A 19,670-nucleotide genomic window follows, 5' to 3' on the forward strand; every position below is an offset into this window, starting at 1 on the left:
TCCAGCTGTGTGATGGTGTTTAAAAAGTAATAATAAAATCACCAACCTCAGAATGTTTTCGCCAAATGTCTATGTTCTTGCGCTGAGCTTTCGAGAAATGGTCCCAAGCTTTTTGTCTGGTAGAAGCGTTGAAAACGGCCACAATCTGCTCAACTTTGGTGAACAAGGAAGTCAAACAAGACAAGTAATTTATGTTGTGATCACTATAGGGAAGCAAAGCAAAGACACTAGGAGTCTATGGATGATGTCACAGTAGAAATAACATCATCAATATCCATCCAATTTGTGCCTTTTGTACTTACATTTTAGCAAGGTTGGGATGTCTCCCTTCAAGTCTGTCTCCATAACCTTAGGTTAAAGCAAATTCTAAGTATGACTGGGGAGAGTCCGGGGAGACTGGCTTCCATGCATTCTTTACCTTGTTTACAAATGGACTTGGTATATGTACAGACTGCATGGGCACTGGTGTTGGCATACAGATACAGATAGATAGACAATGTAATGCCTTGGTTGGGGGCTTAGACATGAAGTTGGGGTAGAGTGGCTGGACGAGGAAGAGCCAAACATATATCTTTTTCTCTTTTGGTTTCTATCTGAAGGAGTCAGATGTAGCTCGCTGAAGACATTACTGGGTCCAAGTTCTAAGTTGGGGCCATGAGTAGCTGTGTCACATCTCCCCTCAATCTCAGGGCCATTTTTACCCCTTGGATCCTTTTTCTTCCCCTGTTGCAACCAATGCAGCCAGCCCTCCAGCCCTTGGGCAGGGAAGAGAGACCAAGGCTCGCCCAACCAGCAGCTCTGCCATGCAGACCTTACGTTCACACCCTCCACAGTTCATCATGACCGCATACCATTCTCTGTTATTCCATTTTTCACTTTCTTCAGGCTCCCCTCCCTCAGCTCCCAAACCCCTTGAAGTTCCAACTCTATCACTTGGACCTCTTTAGAACTTCCGTGGCTTGCAGGCAGTGTTACTGGAACAATAAATGCCGAGGGGTTGTGAACAAAGCCATGCAGAGAAAGAGATGGGCTCTTAATAGTGGATGTCACAGGTGAGGCCAAGCAATTGCAGATTCAGTCTTGCTTAAACAGTTATTGATTTAGTAGGCATGAGATTAAGGAAATTATAGCACTGAATTCACCATATGATTAAACATAAACTTCTAAATATTAAGTTAGGAAGGGATAGTTAAAATTAGCTTCTCATAGATGCTAACACTCTATCAAACATATTTTTTTTCTTAAGTGATTGCCAAGGCTCTATTATAAAAAAGGACATCAAAGCTCTTCCAAATCTTCCAGGTGTCCAAAGAATGTCAAAAAGCAATAGGATAATCTGCACAGAACAACAGCTGGTGCCACAATTTTAAAAATCAGCACACAAAATAAACAAGTGTCTGATGGAGCATAGGAAGCAAGCAGATTCCATTCACTTCCCACATTGTAAATATCTTCTCATGCTAATAAGCAGCTACTTCCCGACCTATGGGTAGTTTTCACTGGGGCGTTTATGTTTACTGCTTTCCACCTCAAGAGAATTCCAACTCCAAACTTTCCTATCTATCAAACTTTATCATCATGTCATACAATGAACTGATTGCACTTAATTTTAACAGGAGGATTTGCCATCGGCTTATCTCACACTCTTCTTGAGTGCCAGGGGCTTCCCTCTCCTCAGCTCACCCGGAGAAAGTAAAGCTGCCAGGCTAGCCAGGCTGAGCTGCTCTGAGGGTTGCCTTTCAGCTGACCACCTAAGCCCAGGGCTGGTGTCCGGCAGCATCGCTGGCAGAGGAGAATGCTGCAGCTCACTGCCTGGGGTTCCTGCTGTTCTGTCTGCATGCAGGTTGGGTTCACGGGGGACTTCAAGCTGCCTTTGCAAGGGCAACATAGAGTAGTCAGCCCAAACTGTCATGTTAAAACCCTCAGATGAGATTATCTGGGAGGGACAGAGATGGTAGTGATTGTGAGATTTTTTTAAATTTTTTTTAAGATTCTTTGGTCAGAAGGGACTGTTCAGAAGCTGATGATGTTTTTAAAATATATTTTTATTGATTTTCAGAGAGGAAAGAAGAGGGAGAGAGAGTAGAAACATCGATGATGAGAATCATTGATCAGTTGCCTCCTGCACGCCCCCCATTGGGGATCAAGCCTGCAACCTGGGCATGTGCCCTTGGCCAGAATCAAACCAGGGACCCTTCAGTCCACAGGCGAATGCTCTATCCACTGAGCCAAGCTAGCTAGGGCTGATTGTGAGGTTTTTAAAGAGAATTGGTCCCATTGCTTTTAATAGCAGAACTCTTTGATTGGAGTCAGTTAGAAGAATAAGAACTGTGGTGTCTGACACCAGGCCTGAGGGGAAGGCACAGTAAGGGCTGAGGCTGAGAATTTGGGTTGTGATGGCCAAAATTCTGCCGTCAACCAGAGAAGGCTGTTAATAAAGGTGATGCCACTAGAGAGAAAATTGTGTGTTCATATGTTTATGTGTGTGTAGAGTGGAGGGAAGCTAAGAGAGACTAGTAATGCGTTTGGAGGTGTACAGAAAGGAAAGCACTTAGAAGAAAGACCTAATGGCCAAAACTGCACATGTTCAAGGTTAAAATTAGATCCCTGAATGTTTACTCAAGTCGTGTTGCAGATAGTCCCTGTTTCAGGTTAAGTGCCTCCGTTGCTCAGACCATGCTATAAACATATTCTGGGCCATACGTTTAATTCATTCATTCTGCAAACATCTGAGATCCTACTGGTTACGAGGCACTTGACTGATTGCTGGAAATATATGATTAAGACATGCCCTTTCCCTTGATGAGATTACAGAGAAATCTCATCTGGGGAAAAAGCAGATAATTACCTTGTGCAAGAGAGGTATGGATGACACCTATGGGGACACAGCAACTAACTCAGTAGGTGGAGTCAGGGAAACACACCTGAAGAAAACCATATTTTTGCCAAGTCTTAAATAGTGAATCAAAATCTGCTCAGTTGAGATGGCAGGGCTGCCAGTTAAAGGCTGGCATGAAATGTGAAAGGACTTTGTGTGAACATAGGTGGCAGGGATGGGGCTAATGCTGGCTGAGAATAAATAAGGACCATGTATGCCAAGCCATATTGTGAACTTTATATTTCAGGCCAGAGAAGGCAGATCTGAGTAGGATTTGCTTGGGAGAAATGAGGAAGGCTTGAATGAAGGCGGAGCTCTGGAGTGGAGGGAGAAGCAAGAAGTCATTTGACAGGGCAAGATACAGGACACAGTGTGACTGACTTGCTGTGAGGTAGGAGAAGAGGGAGACCAGCACAAACTCAAGCTTGGGAAGTACATCATAGCCCCAGAGGTTGAGTACAGGTGGAGATCTGAGAAGAAGATAAAGAATTTGCTCTTGGACATGCTGGATTTGAGAGGCCTGAAGGTCATTCAGATGGACCTGAAATACATACTGCGGGTCCAGAAAGAAGTCAGAATTCAAAGAGATATGATGTCTTAAATTGTCTGGGCATATCTCGATTTCATGTAATTGTATTCTTTTCAATATGGGAATTAATTAAAAGCAAAACTAAATGTGATTAAGTTTATACTTCTTATTAATTGTTATGCTTCCTCCTCCCCCCACAGTAACAAATAAAAAAACACACCAAAGAACAAAAACTGTAACTCAACTTAGGTCTAAAAAATAGTTTCACAGTATTTCTATGGCCCAGTTTACTTTTGTCTTGCAAATAACAGCTCTTGGGCACTCAAAAGGACCCAGAAAGAGTGCTCAGATCAGCATAAATGCATCATCATTACAGAAAAGCCACCTCAGAGCCTCTACCCTAATTAATGAATGTGACTCAAAGACAGCATATATTAAAGACCATAAATGGGGTGACCACTTCAACTGATGTCACAGGTAAAGACCATACACTCTTCACCAGCTCTAGCAAAGACACCAAAAACATGTCCATAAATTTGACTACCACACAGTACTTCTCCAGTATAACTCTTACTGCTCATTCCATATACAATGAAGCTAAAAGCAGTTACTAACTAAATGGCATATCTAAAACTCTAGTTAGAAGCCCAGAGAAGAGATTAGTAGACAGGATGTTGTTGTGATGCAAGCAGAACGAATCCATATCCACCCCCACCAGCGCCTTTACCATCTCTAGTGGTCTAAAGCGATGGCCGAAGGCCCACAGGAGCCTGTATCAGTTAGTATACTTAAACATTCTGGAAGCATGAGGAAGAGTAACAGAAAGAGTTATCAGTCAGAAAATTTAATTTTATTCTTTATACTTTGCAAATCTTTCCTCCTTAATTTTATGTTTGATGTGTTTTGCCCAAATTAGGTTGTTTGAGGAGCATAAAAAACTTACCTGACTTTTCAGAAATATGCTTGAATGTCAGTCTTAGATGTCATAATATAGTCTCCCATACATATCCAGCAGGTATCAATGAACAGAAGGGAAGGATAAACAGAGCTGTGATGAAGTTGGTCACCACTCTTTGTAAATCTCTTGTTATAAGATAAGCTGGGGCACGTTGAAAATTTAAAGAGTTTATTTGAGCACAAATCAATTCAAATTCAGCAGAGCCAAACTGGAAGTGGTTAGGAAAGCTCCAGTGACAGGAGCTGGGGAGAGGCTTGAACAGAGAAAAGGCAGAAGGAAAGGAAGGAAATTCTTGATTGGCCATAGCTTAAAGTCCTTTAGGTTTCAACCTTCAGGCACCTGACAGGCTTAGATTTTGGTTTGATTACATAGGCCACTACAGCCTTAGAGCTACCCCAGGCTAATGGCTCCTTGTTTGATAAGTGTAACATTCTACTAGGGGTTGATTATTGACTATCTCATACATGTGTAAGTGAAGAAACATGTATACCCACATGCACACATATAACATACACACGTATATGTGTATAGGTTTCAAAATTTCAAAAAATAATCCATAAGATCAAGCAATTTAATACCCCTTTCAGTACTTTCCCCAAAATGCTTGGACATTTGCTGAGTTCAGAGCATAATCCTAACTTGAAAGAGGACTTTATATATAAATGATCTTGAGAAGAAGTTGTCTTCAGTCTTCTCAGGGAAGGACAGCTTAGGACAGGACATCCATTTACCCAGAAACAGGACAATTTAGACAAGTTTCACAGTGTTTCAAAACCTCAGATTTCTGGGTAGCCCTCTTGAACTTTGAGCTCTGGACAGAAAAGCATTGGAAGCAGCGGAAGAGAAAGGTTAGGTTCCTCCAATGAACACAAACAGGGCCCTTTCTCCCTCATGTCCTCCTTGCTGCATTCCTTCTCATAGTTCCTGCACCTTCTGCAATTTTTGTTCCAGCTAAACAGCTGTGAAAGGGCCTTAAATCCACTTAGTGTCCCAAATATCTGGAGAAACTGATTAAGTCCTCACCAGCAGCAGGCCTGCCTCAACAGAGCACCTGGAACAGATCTCTGGGCTTAATTTTTGGTTTTAATGCTATCCGGGCTCATGATAGAGCCTTAAGTCTGTAGGGTTCAGAGGAAATTTCATTTTCCTTTAAGGGATAACATTTTTTCAAATCCTTTCTGAGTAGCTCATAGGAAATTTTCAAAGACATATAACAAATGAAATAGGAGATCTCTGCCACCCTAGCTTGTTATTGCTGTTTTTAAATACTCAGAGCTGGGTAGGACTGTGAGCCTTGGCCCCGAAATGAATAATTATAATGGAAGGAATGTAGTAAGTGATTTGGGCTCTCAGGACGCCCAGAGGAGCAAGACGAAGCCAGAGGGAGGAGCAGTTAGCATCAAACACGACAGGGACATGGTTAAGAGGAAGTTGCTAGGAGAGATCCCGGGGAGGTTTCTGCTCACTCACTCAGGCAGGCTCTGCATCCCGAGCTCCGAGGAGCCCGCCCGTCTGTCTGGCGGGAAGCCCAGGAGACAGAAAATTAATACGGTCAAACCCATACATTAGGGAGGCATTGACTGGAATTTCAAGTTGAGGAGGAAAAAGGGCATTCTGGGGTTTTGTCCAGAGATGAGTAAAAAGAGCATTGCGTGACACCGTGACTCCATTACAGCCGCCTCACCCCCGAGGCCAGCAGCAGGCATTTCTGAAGTCCTGACTCTGTGAGAACAGAGATTTAGTTCTTCTGGGGAATGGGATGGGGAAAGAAAAACATACTGATCACATTATAAGAAAAGAAATAGGATGTTTTTGCAACTATCAAGCAAGCCAGAAATGGTCATGTTGTTCAAATAAATTAAGATATACAGTGACTTTTTAAACTCTGTATACATTCCAGTACATTTCAGGGAACTGTAGATCCCCTTATGAATGTATATATTAAAATATTTTGTAAAGTCACAAAACAGAAATCTATGAGAATATTACCAATTTATAGGTTGGTTTTTTTTTTTTTATAATATATTGCCTATATTAGGTTTTTAAAATTCAATAAATCCCCCTGCCTAGATTATCCTTATGGACTAATTAAAGTAACACGCATATATAAGAAAAAAGGAATAAAATGAAAAGCAAAGTCTACTTTCCCATCCTGAGTGCCCCCTCCCCATTTTTCTCTTTAAAGGTAATGTACAGATTCTAGCACTCCCACCCGGAGAAAACGGTATGCAGAGAGCATACACTGTGCATAGTTTCCTATGTGTAACCTCTTTTTTCACTTACACAAACGTGCTAATATGATATACACTGTGCTGCACCTTGCTTTTTTCACTTCACATATCATGAAAATCTATCCATATGTACATTAACAAGACTGCAGTGAACATCCTCAGACAGATCTCCTGACATTCTTACATATTTTTAAAAAAATATGTATTTTTTAATTGATATCAGAGAAAAAGGGAGAGGGAGAGATAGAAACATTAATGATGAGAGAGAATCATTGATTGGCTGCCTTCTGTATACCCCCTACTGGGAATTGAACCTGAAACCTGGGCATGTGTCCTGATAGGGAATCGAACTATGACTTCCTGATTCATATGTCAACACTCAACCACTGAGCAACACTGGCCAGCCTCTTACATAAAAAAAAAAATGTTAAAAGAAATTCTTAGCAGTGGGAAGGATAGATAGGAGAATATCTGAATTTTTAATTTTTGAGAGCTAAACTACACTCCAATTTTATGACCAGTAAGTGTTTTTCAAATTATTTTCCTACCCCTTGTCAATAGTTGGTTATTGCATATTTATTTTTTGCCTTCCTGGTAGATGAGAATAGGCATGAATTGCATGATAGTCAGCTCTCTGTACCAGAGCTACGCACATTTTTAGGTGCATTAGGAATCACAGAAATAAGTCCACAGACTCACCAGACCCCCTTTTATCAGCAGTTGACTTCTTGCTAAGAGTGATTATTTGGCAGGAAGGGGTTTCTAGGCACTTATTCTCCTTTGATTTTTTTAAAAAATATATTTTAATTGATGTCAGAGAGGAAAGGAGAGGGAGAGAGGGATAGAATGATGAGAGAGAATCATGAATTGGCTGCTTCCTGCACACCTTTCAGTGGGGATTGAGCCTGGAACCCAGGCATGTGCCCTGACCGGGAATCAAACCGTGACCTCCTGGTTCATAGGTCAATGCTCAACCACTGAGCCATGCTGGCCGGGCATGTCTTCTCCTTTTTGACCCTCAAAATGGTGACCCTGCTTTCCTTTGAGTTGCCACTAAGTTCATTAATGTGCTACAAAGATTACTTAATAGCAATTGGCTATTTCTAACTACTTAGATTTTCTGGGCCAGGCACTCGCTTGATGATGAAGCAGTAGTCTTCAAAGCGTGGTTCCTGCGCCAGCATCACCATCATCTTTTGCAGATGCTCAACCCCAGACTTACTGAATAGAAACTCTAGGGGTAGGTTCTAGCAGATTATTTTTTAAAAATACATTTTTCCAGTTTTCTTGAGATATAATTGACATGTAACACTGTATAAGTTTAAGGTGTACAACATGATTTGATACATGTAGATATTGCAAAATGATGACCACATAAAGTCTAGTAAAGCCCTGGCTGGTGTGGGTGAGTGGTTAGAGTGTAAGCCCACGCACTGAGGGGTTGTGGGTTCAATTCCCCATCAAGGGCACATACCTGGGTTGCAGGTTCAATCCCCAAAACTGGTTCGTGTGCATGTAGGAGGCAACCAATTGATGTATCTCTCTCACATGGATTTTTTTTCTCTCTCTCCCCTCCCTCCTCCCTTCCTTCCACTCTCTCTCTGTAAAAAGCAATGGAAAAAATATCCTCAGGTAAGGATTAACAAACAAACAAACAAAATTTTTTAAAAAGCGTAGGTAACATTCATCACTATGCAGTGTTATAGTATTTTTTTTTATTGTAATGAGAACTTTTAAGATATACTCTTAGCAACTTTCAAATATGCAAGACAGTATTATTAACGGCAATCACCATGCTGTCCATTCCATCCCTGGGACTTACAGATCTTATAATTGCAAGTTTATACCTTCTGGCCCCCATTACCCCTCCCCCACCCCCACCCTCTGCCCCTGGCAACCGCAGATGCAGTAAGTCTGTACCTTTTGCATATGGATTTATACTACAGGCCAAAGTCTATGTGCACTGAGAAGCCTAAGGAGCCAGATACTGTACCAGACACTGGGGATAAAAAGATCCAAAACCATTGCTGGTCCCTGCAGTCCTGCAGGTGGGGGTGGGGCAGGGGAACACACAGCCATATACAGTATTCCCTGCTATTTGAAAGTTTGCTTGATGACACTTCGCTTTTATTAAAGCCCTAACATCAGTACCTGTTTCTGCTAGCTGGAAGAAATCTGAATAGGATTTTTGCTTTTATGAAGAAAAGTGAAAACAACGTTCAGCGTTGGTTTTGCAGCAGCCGACACTGGAGGCAGCGCACAATACCAGCATCCGCAGTGCCCACCAAGCTCCTTCTCGGGAGCCACACGCAGCCTCTCGGCATCAAGCCCCAGAGCTCTGAACAGCATCTGAGCATCTGTGGTTTATTTTGCTTATTGTGTGCGTCCCTTAGCAAGACATGTCCTGAGGTATAATAAGAAAGCCTGAGGGAGCACGTAAGAGTGCTACCCGTAGCATAAAACTGGATGTGATTCAGTGCATTTAGTATGATTTGGTAGGTTATTTTGGGGGTCTGAGAGTCCTCAAAATTTTTCTATAAAAATCAATGATAATTGTGTCTTCACTTCATGCCCTCTGAGCTTACAAAAGGCTTCACAGGAACGTGCATTTCTGGACGGGAGAACCTGCACATGACTGAGTCGCAGTGCGAGGAGTGCGGAAGGGGAGCTGTGGAGAACACCAAAGGAGGCGGGAGAGGCTGAAACTTTAAGGGAAATGGAAGTTTGTGCCTGCCAAGAAGCCAAACATTACATGTTATGATGGAGCAAGGACCGGCATATATCCCTCTCCAAAAGTGCACTGAGGACTCTGAGCACACACTTTAATCTAAAATACACTCTGCCCTATTTTTATCACTGTTGTTGAATAATAAGCCTCAGCAGAGGAAACTAATGAGGTGGGGCCCAGGGAATGCTGGCGGGACCCCACTCCTGCCTGTGAGAGCAGAGAATCAGGACGCCAGTGTCGGTCAAGTCATACTCCACCTCTGAGCAGCTGTGTGGCCTGAAGAAAGCTCCCCCTGTTTGGACACTGGAGACGGGCTGGATAAGCCTGAATGTCCTCTCCAGCTCTGTGACCCTGCAGAACAGGGTCAGCAAACGTTCTGCAAAGGAAGAAGGTGAATATTTTTGGCTTTGAGGGTCACAACCACCTGCTAGAGAAGTGCGTCCCTACTCAAGCAGCATGTCCCTTATCTGTGGCTCCTCTCATCATCCTCTCTGGGCACAGGCTTCTTTCGTTTGAGCTGTACTCTGTTTCAGCTGCACAAAGAATCAAGAGCATGTCAGTTCTGCCTTAAAGTAAGTGGACTGACACCTCACTTTCCCTCAGATCTAGTATGAAAGCATCCTGGCTTTAAAAACACTTTGTGACATTTTCCTGTGTGTGGATTCTTTCCAAAGCAGTGCAGAAGCTATCTCCTCATGGCCCTCCCTACCCCTCCCCAGCAGCCAGAGTGTGTTAGCATATGTACACACACACACACACACACACACTCACAGACATACACACACTCTCTCTCTCACACACACACACTCACAGGCATTCTCTCTCTCTCTCTCTCTCTCTCTCTCTCTCTCTCTCTCTCTCTCTCTCTCTCTCTCTCTCATACACACACACACACACTCACTCACACACTTCCCCAATACAGTGTCTTTTTCTCCAGGCCCATGCCAAGGTGTTAGGGTTTCCAGCTTCAGCTTCCAAAGTTATATCTTTCCTGAATGATTATGCTTCTCTCAGCACATATCAGTAAAAGAATGCTCAAATGTTAATGTTAATAGTGGTATTCATTGGCTCTATATTTTCAGTGAGAGTGAAAGGAAAGACATCAAAAAGGCTCCACGCAGCCCTGGCCGGCCCCCAGCATCCCCCGCTGTCCGATTCGGTGCCCTGTGCAACAGGAAATGCTGTGCTCGTCCTTGATTTGGAAGTTTTCAAAGAAACTATTTTCTCTGGACATCTATTCCCTGTGAGCGAAAAGGTATTTTTAATAAATATTATGCTTCCTGCACTTAGACATTGCTATCAGTATGATTTTTGAGGAGAAATAGAAAACCTGCCGAGCTGCTAGCACAGTTAAGGGCTTTTCTTTCCCATGGATGAATGGATGATAGTCATGATGACCACAGACATGGGAAAGCATTTTAACAATTCATAAAGTTCTTTTTCCACAGTGGGGACAGAGGAGCCAAATTTCCCCTGGCAGGAATAAAATGTTCAGCTGAGATGTTCCTAAGAAGTAAGCAATTCCAGAAAGAACTATTTAGGCAGAAGAAATGTGGTGCAGGACAGCAACCTGCCAGGAAGGGGGGTCACGGTGCACACGGAGATCAGAAAGCCCTCACATTTCACTGCCATGCTTGGTGCACTACCTGACACCTAATAGGAACCCAATAAATATTTGTGGATGAATTCCATCATTCATTCAAACGCCTGAGGCTTTTATGACTTTAGTCAAGCAAAGAGACGAGGATGTGACGGAGGGGATGGTTGGTGCTTGATGTGGCCTCTGACAAGACTTCTGGCCAGTGTGCAGCACTGGGGGATGTCCCACATGCTGTCAGCATTAAAATGGGGCTTAAAGTTCACAGTCCGTCAGCAGACGTAACCTCCATTGCAAGGCAGAAATAGATCATGTGCGTGGAGCAATATCTGAGCTTCTGGTCTGGGATCAGTTCGGAGCATCTGCCATCATGGCTAGGTCCTAGCCCATATTTGTGTTTAGATATTCAGAGATATTAAAGGGTTGAAGTCGTTGATAGGATGAGGGCTGTAGAATTTTCAGAGTGGTGATGAAACTTAGGGGACTGTTTAGTCAAACCTTTTCACTACAGAGATGAGGAAACGGAGACCTAAGAAGTTTAAAAGACTTTTCTAAAGTCACCTGGCTAATTGATGATGGAGCTGAGATTAGAACTGGGATCTCTTCATGCCTAATCAAGTCTCTCCACTATTCGCTATTTTCAAGATCTAAGATGAAGTTGATGCCAATTCCTCTGATAAATGTATGAAACAAATTTGTATGATAGTTCTAACCTTCCCAATCTCCAGGTTAAGATCTATAATAATAAAAGTATAATATGCTAATTAGACCAGACAACTGAACAATCTTCCGGATGTCATTCCAGACATCCTTCCAGATAAAACTGCGGCAGTGGGGCCAAGGCAGATGTGGTTAGGGGCGATCAGGCAGGCAGGCAAGCAGTTAGGGGCAATCAGGCAGAGTGGTTAGAGGTGATCAGGCAGGTAGGTGAGTGTTTAGGGGTGATCAGACAGACAGGCAGGAAAGCAGTTAGGAGCCAGTGGTCCTATATTGCAAGAGGGATCCCGGATTGAGAGAGGGTGCAGGACGGGCTGAGGGACCCCACCCCTCCTGTGCATGTATTTCATGCACTGGGCCTCTAGTTATAGTATTAACAGTACTGTAATAACACTACTGTAAAATTCTCAACTAAAGTATATTCTACATATTCTAGAGTATATATCCTTGACCAGAATCAAACCTGGGACCCTTGAATCTGCAGGCCAACGCTCTATCCACTGAGCCAAAGCAGTCAGGGCTACATATTCTAATTTAGGCAAATACTTCGTTTTCTAACCAGATAACAGCATTGATCGTAGTGTAATGCCAGCACACTTCTGCACCTTCACCTGGAAACTATTCATTTACAGGGAGAATATCCTCCTCTTATTTTTCTTTTCTTTTTCTTTTTTTTTTAAATTTGGATAAATGTCAACTTGATTTTTTAAAAAAATCTTTATTGTTGAAAGTATTACATATGTTCCCTTTTTTCCCCCATTGACCCTTCTAGTCCATCCCTGTCCCCACCCCTGCCCCAGGCTTCTGTTCATTTTTCATGAAAAAACACCTGGTAGTAGAAAGCAAACTGTTAAAGGAGCCGACAGTCTTGGATTCTAATCTGCCCACAGATTTCCAAATGACTAAGGCCTATCATGTCTGCTCCCTGAGCCTCAGTTCCCAGCTCTGTAAAATAAGGGGTTGGAGCCAATGAGTGCCGCAGGTCTCCTCCAGCTCTGACATTCTACAATTTCTACTTCTCATTCTGTTCATTATGTTTATGGCATGTATTTTTAAATTAATATTAATAAACCCCTTTCCACTGCCATCTGCTTTCCCATTTGCCTTTTTTTTGCACTTTGCTTCCTTCTCTTTCCTCTCTCTCCAGGAAGCATGTTGGCAAAGTACCAAAGTGGGAATATCACGGAGTGTTCAAGCTTTCATTAGATGTGTGTGTTGTAACAAGGCATGCACAATTGATCATCTTGACATGCATATTAATAATTGAATGCCGTGGTACATGCTTCCTGAACTTTATAAACAACTTCTCCCTGAGCTTTGAAATGATGAGCTTTGCTCATAACTGAAAAACTGAAAGTGGGCAGGCCTACGAGGAGTTCCTAGGAAGCATACATTATTTTGTAGAATAAAGAGAAACAATTTTATTAAAAGCCATATTTGAATTAGGTGTTGTTTTAAGAATATTTTAATAATCTCTAGTCTTTGTGAAATTTTAAAACTCATTTGCAACGTTGTACTTTGTATTACCATGGGTTTAATTCTGCTTAAGAAACGAGACCCACAAAAACAGGGGGACTCTTTCCACTGGAGATCTGTTTTATTCCACGAGTAACAAAGGGTATGTAATAATCTCATTATGAAATTTGGGTCAGAAACATACATTTTTTTAAAGCAAAGAAGATCGAAACCCAAAAATCTCTCAGTTGGGAGACGTGGGGAAGTTTCTGCTGATGGACAGTTTAAGAAATGACATAAACATGAGACAAGGACGATATAAGGATACGATAGCATATGAATAAGATGATTCATATGAGCTGGAATTTTTTTCTCTTTCTTATATATCTAGCAAATGAGAGCTACCCAGCTGGCCCAGAAAGGAAGAGACACCCCCACTCCAGGACAGATGATGTCCTCATCTAACACCTTTGGTAACTGCACATCCATGGTCAGAAGTAAAAAATGATCCCAAACAGAAGTGAATGGACGCTATCTTCCCCCAATCTCTTGGTTGGGTTCAGTCGCTGCCCCTTGATGTGCTAATCCAAAGCTCAGGTGGAAACAATGCCTGTTTGATTATATTTAATGGCTGATCCTGTGGTGAAGGCCAGAGATATGAAAAAAGGTTAGAACTTAAACAAATGTTGGTGGAACATAACACCAACACAGCTAGAAGGTAACTGCTGAGCTTTGATGAAGCAAATCACATTTTTAAATTTATGTTATTATTAATGGCTCTTAGTTTTTTCCTCTTTGAGCAAATGTCACTTGCTCAAATAGGAAAGCAAGGACAAATATGACAAGCAAGGAAAGGAGAATGGGGCATCTAATTCAGCTTAATGGGCTAACAGTGAAATTCTCTTTTCATGCTCAACTAATTGGCTATTTCAAGCAAAAATCTATATAGGGACCCACCTGTTTACTGTGCCTGGAGCGTTGCAATGTACCTGACGTTTCCTGGGAGTTGCTACATGAGCTGTCCCTTCAGGACACCAGGCCAGCCACACTGGCTGTCATAACCTGGTTCATCAGTATACTAGTACCTGCCTCCAAACTGCTTCAGAACAATTTCCCGACCCTTGGCTTTCAGATGGAGAAGAGCATTGACACTAGGGATCTTTATGTGGAGAGAGTGCTTGGGAGCTTTTCCACCACCAGGGAGAAAGCTGAGATGCCATTCCTGAACTTTGGTGCTTAAAAACCCTAACCTAATTCTAAATGAGAAAGACAAAGTGCGATTCCTATGGTGTTTGCCAGGAATACAATGCAGATAAATGGGAGTATGACTGGTTCTGTTTGGGGAAATACAGTATGTAAATCACTGTGGACAAAGCAGTTCTTGTTTTAAACTCAACTCTAGGCACGGATACTCTGCCACATGGAACCAAGCTGGAGGAAGCAAAAATATGGTTGAGACAAATAAACATAACTCCAGCAGATATGACATAAGAAATATTTAAAATTCAAATGATGATTGCCCTAGCTGGTTTGACTCAGTGGATAGAGCATCAGCCTGCAGACTGATGGGTCCTGGGTTCAATTCCAGTCAAGGACACATGCCCGAAAGCAGCTGATCAATGATTCTCTTTCGTCATTGATGTTTCTAGCTCTCTCTCCCTCTCCCTCCCTCTCCGAAATCAAATATATATTTGAAAATTCAAAGGATAATGAAATGAGCGTCTACCTAGAGTTTACCAGGTTACTGCTAATATTTTTATGATGAATGCTAGGATTTGGTTCCCCTTTGCATCGGGGAGCAATCAGCTTTATAACAGCACACAGAAGAGAATGAAACATCCTGAGGTTGCTCAGTGAGATACGCAATCTTCCTGTTCCATCTCACAGGCTTCATTCCAGCTCAGGCTCACTATTAAGGACTCACAGGAGGGCTGCTCAGGCACTCCATGGTTGGGATGTGTACCCCTCAGCCAGCACTGAGGCTGTCAAGATCAGCTAGAATGTCTGTAATCTCTGTTGATAACTGCTGGCTGCTGAAGTATTTCCCAGAATCAAATTACAGGGCTAAGTGTGATCTCCCAAATAGTAGTAAGGATATGGGAAATGTGAAGGTTGTTGGACAGTTAGTTACAGTTGGGAATATGTAAAAATGATTTTTTTGTTGTTGACTCTTCCACTCCAACTCTCTTCATATCTCCTAGCCTGCTAGCAGTGCCTGGTAAAGTATAGAAATTTCCAATGAAAACATAGTTAGCTAGCTCTTTGCATGATTTGCTTGATTACACATGCATGTTGAAACCTCATTACCCATGTGATGGGATTTCCTTTGTGATGCTTGTTAAAATAATCAAAAGCAGACATATCACTAAATCATCACTCATTTTGATAAATGTTCCAAGGGACCTAATAAGATGCAGTGATGGTGAACCTACTAGAAAAGGGTGGATCAGACCTAAAGGAGGAGAAGGATTGAAGCATGCAAAGAGTGGGGGGAAGAGCACATCAGGCAGAGGGAACAGATGTGCAAAGACTCCAAGGTAGGAGGCAGCTCTGAGGGACTCAGCAGGAAGGGTGACGCAGAGTGAGTCAGGGAAGACTGACGTGGAAGAGCAGGCATGGAGAGCTTTTTAAGCCAGGGAGAGAGACTATTAAAGTGAAATGGGAAGCTATGCAGGGATTTCACTGAGGAAGATATGATATGTATTATATAAGATTAGAGGCCCGGTGCATGAAATTCACACATGGGTAGGGTTCCTAGGCCTGGCCGGTGATCAGGGCCAATCTGTGGGGTGACCAGCAGGGTGATTCGGGGGGCCCCTGCTAGCACCCGCCTTGGCTGGCCTGGGGCCTGTGGGCTGGGGGAAGCTCCTGCATTGAGTTCTGCCCCCTGGCGGTCAGTGCACATCATAGCGACTGGTCGTTCAACCGGTCATTCCACTGATCCTTCCACTGGTTGTTCTGCCATTCGGTTGATTTGCATATTAGGCTTTTATTTTATAGAGTAATGTGTAAAAACTAGCCTGAAGTGGGATAAAAGTGGAAAGGGAGGAACTACAGGGGTGGGCAAAAGTCGGTTTACAGTTGTTACTGTGGAAAAAATATAATACAAGAATAAGTCTGTGTTTCATGTACTCACAATTGTAAACCTACTTTTGCCCACCCTTACATGTATGGCAGAAATTGAAACATGCGCTCCCATTAGCCATTGTCCCCTTCCTCCTTACTGTGAGAACTCAATTTTATTCTGGAGTGCAAAGGGTCCAGCCAAAGCAGGACATTTCCCATTTTCTTTGAAGGTGGTCAAGGCCACATGTAATAATTCTGCAGTTAGAAATGAGTCTGCTGAGGATCTTTGGGCAAGTTTTGCTTTCTTGGATCTAAAGTTTTGAGATTCGTGTGTGTGTGTGTGTGTGTGTGTGTGTGTGATGGCAGGAGCAGTAGCAGTCATCTTAGACAACCATCTAGGAAAAGCTAATCATATCATAGAAACTCAGGCTTGACGGCCTTGAACCACGGAACTGGTACCGACAAACACCAAAATCTGGATTTTACTCTTTGTGACAAGAAAAAACTCCATTTATGTAGGATACAGTTGGGTCTGGTTTTCCGTTCCTCACAGGTTGACACAGTGTCTCACTGACACACCAGGCTATTATTGTGCCCGGGCAGCCTGCACGCAGTGGCGGCAGTTAAAATGGGGAAAAGTGGGCCTATTTGAAGGGGGAAGCATCGGGACTTCCTGATGGCCCAGATGCGGGGCTTGTGGTGGGAGATGATGGGTGTAAAAGTTATAGGATTTTGGCTTGAGAATTTATAAAAATGGGATGGAAAACCCAGAAGAAGAACAGGTTTGAAGATTAAAATCAAGAAGTCAATATTTGATATTTTCCAGTTGAGGCACCTTAGAGGTATTTATGAGAGTAGTCTCCACTCCTGTGGTTTCCATGGGGTGGGATTTCCCTCCAGGACTCCTGGCCCTGCTCCAGCCCTTCATGTTCTCCTCAGCCAGGGGGTGCAGCAGCCGGCCCAGAGAGACACTCATTCCCCTTTGGTCCTCCACCTGCACCTACAGGTGCAGACTCCGGGGGAAGAGGCCTGTGGCCAGATGCTCAGCCCTGTCAGGAAGCCCATTCTCCATTATTGCTGCAGATCTCAACCTTGTTTTCCAATTTGACTTTTCTCAGTAATAAAATGCTGAGGTCTGGATCTTCACACACTAGACTTCTGTGTCTGGCGCTCAGTGGTTTCAAGCCTAGGCCAGCTTATTTGTGTATCATGTTAGGCAGGCACGTCGTATTCTTCCAGCCACGACTGAAACCTTGTTTTAATGGGTGCTTCTTTCAGAAGGTATTGCCAAAGAAAACTAAATTCATCCCTTTTTCTAATACGTGGCTGCCTTGGTCTTCATTGTTAGAGTTAAGGGTTCAGTCTTGCCCCCCAAGCAGGACTGTAAACTGCATAGGAATGAGAATTTATTTAGAATGGATGCCAGTGATCATCTATTGTTCAGGCATTTGGCTTCTGGCCTTAATTTTACAGGAATGGTATTATTAGAATGGTGTGGCTTTTCCCTGTCTCCCTTTTCTCCATTACAAATTCACCCTTCCTTCCCTTCCTCTACCCATTAATCCATTCTTTGCTTCCCTCCTTTGAAAGGTGGTATCAATACTAGTGTTCTTTATCCTACCCCTAGTGACCTTAACTTCAGGATTGCTGGGCATTCACAGCTGGGTAAAGGGCCATTCCTCACGACTGGGGAATGTGGGGAAGCTTGTCTGATAGTGGCTTGTAGGAGACAGAAAATGTAATAAGACAGTGTCCCAGGATGGTCTCACATTGGATATTTGGCCACTTATCAGAGTTTATGTTTGGGAGTTTCTTAGATAATATTTTACACTGCCACAAAAATGGTCTTTTGACAACAAAGTTATATAAAACACTTGTACACATAAGATCCTGGTTTTTCTTGGCCCTTTCTCTCCCCATTCTAACAGATATATTATCTCTTGGGTTTACACTGATGAAAGAGGTGCTAGCCATTTTGGCACCTTATATCACTGACAATAACACATTCCCAGAATGAATATGTAAATCACAGTCACCCTCCAGTGTGAGATCCTGCACCTGGTGTGGAACGGAGCACGGCATTGTTACCGTGCCATTCAGTGGCTTTTACCCAGCAAGGGAACATCGGCAGCTGTGATGCATTATGCCGCTGTGACGTTAACTACAGACACAGATAGAGTGCCCATAAAAATATACGCCCTTTTTTTAATAGAGCCTTGGGCAATTACCCTGACTATTGTCCTATGAGAAAGCCCCATTTACACCCCTTCATCAATTTAGGACACAGACATGAAAAATCACCAGCATTAAGTAGTTAAGGCAATTTGCTTTCCAAATGAAGAAAGGACAAAAAAATAATACTGCAGAAAAATCTCTGCTCCTGAGTTGCCCGAGTTGACAGTCAAAAGCTCACCTCAAATAAAGGGTCCTGAGGAGGCGTTTTCTGATGGTACCTTCTTCCTAAACAGAGCCCAAGGGCAATGTGTTCAGGGTCTCCTCCTACTGTCAGCACTAGGAGGACATGTGGGGGGTGGACAGCCCACAGGTGTGGTATGGACTGTGGTAGGTCTACCTGATGGCCGGGCTGGGTGTTCTGAGGAAAGGCTATAGAAACGTTGCTCACCTTGAGAAGAAAGCTCTCAGGGCAGGTCCGTGTTCCTCCAAGTTGCCACAAAACATGAAATAGGTTATGAGGCTTGCCATTCGATATGGAGTAAGATGGGAAATTATTGAACTACTTACCCCCAAATGAAAAAATAAAATGAATACAAAAGAAAAGGCAAAATCACAACATGACACATGGCCCCCAAAATCTTACTTACATTGAGTGAGAATTCCGGTTAAGGCATTTTTAAAATTCTCCTTGGCTTCCTCCATCTCTTGCTCATGGGTGGCCTTTTCATTCATTAGCCGGCGGACGTGGCTGTTGGCCGACTGCACCATGGAATAGAACTGGTTTGCAGAACGCCGATTCACTTCCCCTCGTTCAATCCAGGAAAGTAACACTGTGATAGCCTCTGAAAACTTGCTATCATCTGGAAACAGAAAACCACCAAGTACAAATCATGCCAAGGCAAGAAAATACAGTTCACATTGGTTCCCCTCAAAAGACAGAGCTTGACCCATCCTAATGGATTCATTTTCAGAATTTGACACATTAGTTTTCCTGAGACTAATCATTCTATCATCTCTTAGCTTTCTGTTCCCATCTAACTCCCTGGCATCATAGATATACAAGAAACAAAGGGACATTTTCACCCTCCTGTCTACCAACTTGCTGAGCTCAGTGGTAGACCTGTTATGGGCATTCCTTGTAATTACATACAATTTCATTCTTCCTTCAAACCCTGATTTCTCTTTCTGAAGTCTGGCTCAAAAACTGATAGTAACCTATATGGACTCCATTTCTTTATTCTTTGATCAGAAATAATTATACCGTGATACCAGTTTTTTGACTTATAGAATCAGCTGAGTTAGTGTCAAACTGAGGAAGACAGATTAAAGCACTATA

At 42.8% G+C, this 19,670-nt stretch overlaps 1 protein-coding gene across 3 annotated transcripts in view; it reads right to left on the reverse strand.

Moving 5' to 3' along the window:
- Nucleotides 1-19,670, reverse strand: part of ENOX1 (ecto-NOX disulfide-thiol exchanger 1) — a 593,708-nt gene that overhangs the window by 126,758 nt on the left and 447,280 nt on the right. For all 3 annotated transcript variants that reach the window (XM_081082747.1, XM_081082748.1, XM_081082749.1), the window contains 2 exons: nucleotides 18,982-19,194; nucleotides 47-153 (listed from right to left, as the gene is read on the reverse strand). In XM_081082747.1, coding sequence (XP_080938873.1) covers nucleotides 47-153; nucleotides 18,982-19,194 — 320 coding nt within the window. The remainder of the gene's footprint in view (nucleotides 1-46; nucleotides 154-18,981; nucleotides 19,195-19,670) is intronic.

This window comes from Myotis nattereri (genome assembly GCF_964212035.1).
Source record: "Myotis nattereri genome assembly, chromosome: 2".
NCBI classification, from domain to species: Eukaryota; Metazoa; Chordata; class Mammalia; order Chiroptera; family Vespertilionidae; genus Myotis; species Myotis nattereri.